General features: G+C 44.2%; 1 protein-coding gene across 13 annotated transcripts in view; it reads right to left on the bottom strand.

The window, feature by feature from the left end:
* Window positions 1-1,226: 1,226 nt before the first annotated feature.
* Window positions 1,227-7,785, bottom strand: part of Gigyf2 (GRB10 interacting GYF protein 2) — a 125,796-nt gene continuing 119,237 nt past the window's right edge. For 12 of the 13 annotated variants that reach the window (XM_087564342.1, XM_087564346.1, XM_087564352.1 and 9 more), the window contains 3 exons: window positions 6,711-6,943; window positions 4,092-4,239; window positions 1,240-2,977 (listed from right to left, as the gene is read on the bottom strand). In XM_087564342.1, the coding sequence (XP_087420468.1) occupies window positions 2,910-2,977; window positions 4,092-4,239; window positions 6,711-6,943 (449 nt within the window). In that variant the 3' untranslated portion in view covers window positions 1,240-2,909. 13 annotated transcript variants of the gene reach the window in all.

Genomic DNA, 7,785 nt, shown 5'->3' with positions numbered 1-7,785 from the left:
TCATCCCCACCAAAGTCAGGGTAACAGCCCCTGCAAACACCAGCTGAGTTCTAGCCTCCTATCACAAGTTGTCGCTTACTTGAGAGGCAGTCTGGAAAGGTCTACCTTACTAATCCCTCAGAAAGCAAGCAGTCCCATCTGACAGCTCAACTCATGAGGTTACAGGATGATCCCTTCCTTAACTCACAACCAAAAAATTACCAATACAAGGCCACTGCTAGCTACAACTTGAAATTTTTCTACAGAAGAACAGTGACCAGAACTGAAGCTATGTTGGAAACAGTTTCTATCAAGGTTTGCGTTAAAACAAAAAACCCTTATAACCCAGTACATAAAACACAAACTGCTGGTTCTCAGTACCCAAAGATTCTGCAGTGCCAGGCTGAACCCGCCTAGGATACTCTGGGGAATCACAGCAGTGCTGGACATAATCGTCATCATTTTCTCACATGACAATTCCATGAACTGAGGCATTTCAAACAATCTACAGGTGTTTCAGAGCATACTGGAAGATGTAGATTATATGCTAAACATAAACATCTTTAAATTAGTTAAGATTTCGTTATAATGAAAGGGTTCTGACCCAATCCTCTAAAACACCAAGGACTTTAAAACTAAGGACTAGGGTGCCACCCAGTGGCAGACTGTAAGCTTAACACACATCTTCCCTGAGTACCATCCCTGGCATCTCAGGGACTCCTTCACCCACCCCCTACGAAAGAACCCCAGTTAATAAGGAAGGAAACAATTTAAAGGAGTATGAAAATGCATAATCAAGAGATGAAAAGTGTCCCCAGAAAAGTGGTGTTCACTAACTGGGAAGCCAAAAGGGAGAAAAAAGAAAAATGAGGCTCCTGGTTAATCAAAGGGCATGCTACCTAACAGGGCTCGGCTCTCCTAACATGTCCACTCTATCCCAGCTTGTTTCTACACTGACTTTTATCTTGCTGGAACAAAGAGTTTGATTTAGAAGAGCTGCACAGGTTCGGGGAAGGACATTCTGAGGGTCTGTGGTTCAAAGGCAGGCTTTGCGGCACAGCAAGGCTTTCCAACACTCAGCTGGACCTCCCCCTTCCCAAACACAGTCACTGCTCCTCCCAGAGTGGCACAGGCTGCCTGTGGCTCCAAAGCCTGTGGTACTTATGGCTGCTCCCTCCATGACATCAGGAGGGAGAGTTTCATGCCAAGCTCAGCCTCAAGAGAGGTGAGTACAAGACACCCAGAGAGACCACAGCCACATTTTATTTAAGTTTTTTTTTTTTTTTATTTTCCTCCACACTGGCAAAAGTTCCGAGGGAGCTTAAATTTTTGTAAACATTTAACTATCCCTCTTCCCCACCCCCCTTTTGAATTTACAAAGCAAAGGAGAGAAGTCTCACATTTTAATGGTTCCCTATCTCCTTATGCTATTTGATCCAAAAACTATTTACAAGTTTGTAGCAGTCTCTGTATAGCTATTGTACACGTTTAGGAGGGAGAGGTAAGAAGGGATAGGGAGAATGGTGATCCAAAACAATAAAAATAGAAACCAAATATAATCTTCCAATACTGAACTGCTCTCAGAGCAACCCCAGCCTTGCCCAGGCACCGAGGCTGAGCTGCCCACCACCGCGTGCGCCTCTTGCACAGGCACAGCCGACCCACAGCTGCCGCCAAGGTGTTAGACTATCCCAGGTGATGTTCGCCAGGCGTGGCGCAGAGGCAGAGCCTGCTTCTACAGAGCTTGAGCACACTTGGACTAGCTGTGGAAGTGTGGAGCTGGCTTCCTGCTCCTGTGCTGCCCATCCCCACACCCCACTGCATCCTCCTGCACAGTGGTGTCCACGGATGAAGGTCTTAAAGATGGTCAGGCTTTGTACATTCTCTTTTCAGAAAAGGCAAGCAACTTGCCATCCCAGAATTGATCCACAAGACCTTTTCAGGGCCACGGAAAAACATGCACACGGTGCTCTGAGGAACAGGTGAAATTCCCAGCTTTCATCAGAAGCAAAAGTTTTTATCCCTATCTTAGTTGAAATTACACAAATTCATACATATGGTAAAGATGCCTCTTAAACGAGACAAATTTTCACATAAGGGCCCAAAACAAACTGGTCCTAGTCCTTTGAAGTAAAAATATTTATGGGAGGAGGAGGGGATCAGTTTTTATATGAAAGGAAAATTAAGTCCCTGTCCCAGGCCATAGGGTTTCCTTTGTCCAGTAGTAAGGTTGGAGTATGTCAGGGAAGACCACAGCTTGCTTGGAAAGTCACTATCTAATGAAGAACACATGAATTCTTTCTTCAGAAAAAACAGTGAGGGAAAGCAACACCAAACAAGCCAATCTATACCCCTCACAGCCTTTGATGTAATCCCCATGTTACTGATGGCCATGCAACCTCCAGACAGAGATTCTGCCTGTCTGTGGCAATAGAGAAGTTACTGTCCGGGGGTGTTTGTTACTGGCCCATGTCTATTAACCATTAACTCTCTTCACGACTCCACCAGTTAAGGCCCTTTGCCTGTATGGGGTGGGCCAGAGGGATGGGGAGAAAGAACAAAACAGAACAAGAAGAGCGACAAGAGAAAGTAATCTGCTATTGGCAGATTCCAACACACTTCCAGGAGACGGTAGATGAAACCAACGCACAGTGAATGTGTGCTGCCAGCATTAGCCCTGCTGGGGAGCAATCCCAGCTGCCACCCCCAAGACAAAGGTCTGGTCCGCCTAGGTACAGTCTGAGATGCTCACCAACAGTGATTTAGAGTAATCTTGGACACAAAGGGCTAGGAAAAAAAAAAAGCCTGAGATGATTGGTTCTGTGATTTGTTGCAGGGTGACAGAGCAAATAGTGAACGTATGTTGTGTCCAATGAGGAGAAACCATGGTCACTAGGCAGGAGAGGGAAGGCTGGCACAGCGGCAGGTACTCAGTAGTCATCCAGAGTCTCAATCTCACCCATGTTCAGTCGCTCTGACGAGGCATTGACTGAAAACCCTAAAAGAAACAGTAAGTTTATGAGTGACTGCTCTGACGGCCGAGTGGTTCAATCTCAAGCAGCTGGCTGGAATTTAAGTCTCTTAGGCTTAAGATTTACACTAGACTGGGCATAGGAGGAAGACAAGAAGAAAGATGCAAGTGGACCTGTGCAGGAAAGGCTCTCTGGGAATGGACTCATAAGTGATGAGACACTGGAACACTAACGCATGAAGGGACTTTTTCAATAACATCCATAACCACAAGTGGATAAGAATTTTAGTGATAGGCCTCTTGAGAGCGAGCAACTCCCAAGATGGCTTCATGGTTCCTCTGTCCTGAATGAGTCCTCAACTGTTTCAGCTGTTGTCTGAACGCCTAAAGCAAACTCCCTCTACTCCACTGCAGTTGCTGGTACTCGGTGGGTTTTTCACACTCTCATTTTGTACTTCAGTGTTCAAATTTTCAAATAAATACACAGCTGAAATATTCCAATAACAAACAAAAATGCCTTTCAGCACTATTTGTGGGCTTGTGGGCCAATTTAAGAAACCCAGCAACTCTCATCCATTATTTATGAAACACTGTTCCCACCGCCCTGGCGTCTTTAAAGCCCTAATTTAGGCTTCTGCTTTTTTAGGAAAGCTGCTGTATGTGAGGACAACAGCCCTCAGTACTCAACAGGGAGGGAAGTGTCTACCACAGAGGAGTGAGAAGGCCTGCAGCTCCAGTTCACTGGCTGAGACAACGCGGTGTCCTAGCAGTGCAGTCACTCAGTACCTATAGAACGTGGGTTAACAAGCTCTGCTTCACTGAACATCCGCTTCCAGCACAAATCAGCATTTTAGCTTCTGAACTAGCTCTGTTGTCGTCCTTTTTTTTTTTTTTTTGGTTATCTCTGTATGAAATGCTAAGCAATGCTTTAAAGTTTGAGGGACCAGAACACTGTCAGTTTGCTTATCCCAGCACATGGGCACATCTTCTACACTTACATGCCCAGGAAAGATTGTCTACTACTCTTAAAACTACACAGTAAAATAAACCTTTTCATGAAAGACTGTAGTGATGTATTTGGTTACTGTCAGTACCTAAAACCTTCCTCCCACCCCACCTGAGACTCCAGACCTATTCTTACCTAATAAACTGGGATCTGCTCGAACCATCTTCTGCTTTTTCTTCTTCTTGCCACTTTGCACAGCCTCAAAATTTGATTGTTGGTTGTTGCTTTGATTGGTCTGAAATACCGAATGGAGTGTACTATGGTTCATCCCCCAGACAGAGTCCTGGGAAACAAGACACAAAACAGCACTACAGTTATACCGTGCATGAGGATACGGGTGGCTTTGAGAGAATGGCAGGTTTGCCTTTGCCTTGTCAAGTGTGAGTCTGTTAACCAAAGTCCTGGTGAGACACCTCACAGGGCAAGAGTGCTTGCCCTGGCTGAGGAGATGGCTCAGCGGTTAAGGGTGCACACTATTTTTGTAGAGGACCCGAGTCTGCCTTTGTGCCAGGTGGTAACTGCAGCTCCAGGGGTATGGCATGTTTGATCGTGCAGGTACTCGTGTGCACATAATAACTGACCCACAACATACAATTTAAAATAATTTTAAATTATTTTAAAAATAAATTAAAAAAAAAAAAAGAAGGAAAAAGCCCAAACCAGTCTCAGCACTAAGAGAGGGCCACTGAGTCCTCATTTACAATACTCTACTTCATGTCTGATGTCGCTACAAAGTCTTTCCTAAAACTTTTTCACTCTAGCTCTATCAGAACGAATGTCCTAGGTTTTCCATCAGAGACAGCGTCTGTGTCATCTATTAAGAAATGCAATGTAGTCGGGCAGTAAGTAGTGGCTCACACCTGTAGTCCTAGCACTCAGGAGGCAGAAGCAGGCAAGATCTCTATAAGTTAGGACTAAGCCTGGTCTACAGAGCAAGTTCCAGGACAGCCAAGGCTATACAGAGTAACCTGTTGTGGGAAAACAAAAAACAAAACAAACAAACAAAAAACCCAACAACAAAAAACTGCAATTCACAGCACTTGGCTATCTGCAGGTTTCAACTCTATGGCAACACACACCTGACTCACAGGAAAACACTGCTGTATATCAAAAGCTAAAACCAGATATGGTATTTATAGTGCAATCCCAGAATGGACTTGTTACCTGAATACGGCCCCAACACTGGCTAACTGCTTAACTATGCAGCAGCCCTATATCCTTTATCCTTATTGTTCTTAGACTCCAGTTTAAAGATCAGGGGCCAGTGCCAAGGAAGGAGTGGAGAAAGCACTGTGGACTCTATGGCACATGCACAGAGGATTCTCTTGCTGTCTCACCTACAGGAGAGCATCCCACAGGCACTCCTGAACTACTTCATACTACTGCTCCTGCAATGTCCTGAGACATCTGTTCTACTGTGCTCTGGCAGTGGTACTTGCCACTGCCTCTTAATACAGCCCTAAGTCTGCTCCACTCAGTTAGATCTAAAATGCCTTGTGCTATACTGTATTTTTCCACATCTTCAGAAAGGAACTACAATGTAGTTATCCTCTCTAGCAGAATAATGTGGTTCAAGGATATGAATATTTTTATCTTCTTTATGAGCCTTACCAATTTGTCTTTCAGAAAACATACAATGCCAGTCCTCAAAGATCCCACATGTCACTGAATTGTTAGTTTATTTTTTATGGTCATTATGAGCACACATGCTCAGAGCGGCAAAACAATCTTTAACACCCAAGGCGCACGGTCTCAGCTGAAGCAGGACAAAGGAGCATCCATCCACCTTCCTACTTCAGTTCACACCCGGTAAACCTTTTGCTTCTTTCTGTCAGTCATCTGGTACAATGTTTTCACATCTCTGTGCCTCTGTGACTGATTTCACTGTTACGGCCTCTAAGGCTTAGGTGCTATCGAGCCCTCTAAGCCCAGAAAGACTATGCTCCATCTGAGGGAGAAGATGAGCAGTGGAGGCTGTACAAGGGAGAATGACAGCTGCCTGATGAGAATCAGTATTAAGGAATCAGCAATGCCTCTAACAAAATCCCGAGACACATTATGTACCGATAAGACGCTGTGTTAATGAGACCCGCAGAACTTAACCCTGTGTAATCCACAGAGGCAATGCTGGTACTCTGATTTTCTAGTCATTCAGACTTTATAGGGTAATGGTTCTAAACCTGAGGGGGTCATGACCCCTTTTGGGAGGGTCAAACAACCCTTTCACAGGGGTTGCATATCAGATATCCTGCATTTCAGATATTTACATGATTCAAAACAGTAGCAAAATTAGTTATGAAGTAGTAATGAAAATAACTGTATGGCTAGAGGTCGCCACAACATGAGGAACCACATTAAAGGGCTGCAGCATTAGGAATGTTGAGAACCACTGGTTTAGAACAAAGCTACAACAAGGAACAAAGATCAACTGTATCTTCACATCCCCTTCAACAGCACCATGAAATACCTGTCAAACGCCATATACAGTGACACTGCTGACAGGATTGACAGAAATACACGGGTTATGTTGGGATCTGCAGCTCAACTAAAACATACATATGAATCAAGAAAACAGACTCAAGTACCTTGGCTCTATTTGCTATCTGGAACATTTACACAGATATGTACTGTGAAGGTCATATAGATTTTGAAAAGTTTTAGATGCATTTACAATATATTTTTTAAACTTCCCTGTCTTCTCAACATTTACAGACATTCCTACTCACAGGTACTGTATACACTGTTACTTTATACCTGCTGCTGTTGCTGCTGCTGTTGTTGTTGCTGCTGCTGTTGTTGCTGCTGCTGCTGTTGCTGCTGCTGCTGCTGCTGCTGACGCTGCTGGTTGGCTTTCTGTTTGGCACGGCGCTCAAGGAACTGCTTAGCAAACTCCTTAGCCTCAGAAGTATCTCCTAAATAGGCCCTGGTATAGTCATGGACTTCATAAGGAGACTCCACTTCTTTCAAGAAAGAAACAAACGTGGGCACTGCAGTAAAAGAGGGAAGGAGACGTGAGACCAAACACTAAAACAAACCCCACGTACAGAGACACAGCCTCCGTGTTACTATGTCACCACACTAGCACAGGCAGGAGTGTGAATGCTCTGTGGCTGCTGTGGGAGAGACTCTTATCTGTCTAGTACAGATGAAAGAGACCCATCAGTGCTGAGAATTCCACACAGCACCATCCAACAAAGGCACCACACTTCACTGAACGCTAGATTGGTTCAACTCCATGATACAATGACTGACAGGCATTTGTCTAAAACTAAAGCAACCTGAGGACTGTTCCCTTCTTTCCTCATTAAGTGCGATGATGGACGTCAGCTACGGTATATAGATCAGTATACATCTTCTGAAACTTGTAATTAATTGGGGTATTAAGTTTTTTAGAGAGCATTTAAGTGGAGAATGGAAATTGTGTGCTTTCAGAAAAAAACACAAACACCAGAGTTAGACAGACATGGGTTTAAAACTTGATTCTGAAGTCTGCTGGCTGTGTGACCTTGATGAGTTACTTAACCATTCTGAGCCTCTGTTTCCTAATTCATAAAATGGGGATAATACCACCTACCTTGTAAAGATATCTTCACAATTTACTGCAAAAAAAAAAGAAATGAGTGTCTGGGATAACATTGTGTTAGCCCAGCTAGTGCCCAGCACATGGTAGGTGCTTAATGGATGGCAGGCATCACTACTATGCAAATCTGTTTTTTCTGAAGGCTTTAGACTCTTAGCTAATGTTACAATGCTGCAAAGGAGCCAGTCAATTCTTCCCTGTTCACTGTTAAATTGCTGGCTGTAGGTCAGCTATCACCTCAGTCTATCA

The sequence above is a fragment of the Rattus norvegicus genome, chromosome 9 (assembly GCF_021556685.1).
Source record: "Rattus norvegicus strain SHRSP/BbbUtx chromosome 9, alternate assembly SHRSP_T2T, whole genome shotgun sequence".
In the NCBI taxonomy this organism is placed as follows: domain Eukaryota; kingdom Metazoa; phylum Chordata; class Mammalia; order Rodentia; family Muridae; genus Rattus; species Rattus norvegicus.
This window is presented reverse-complemented; position numbering and strand designations above follow the sequence as displayed.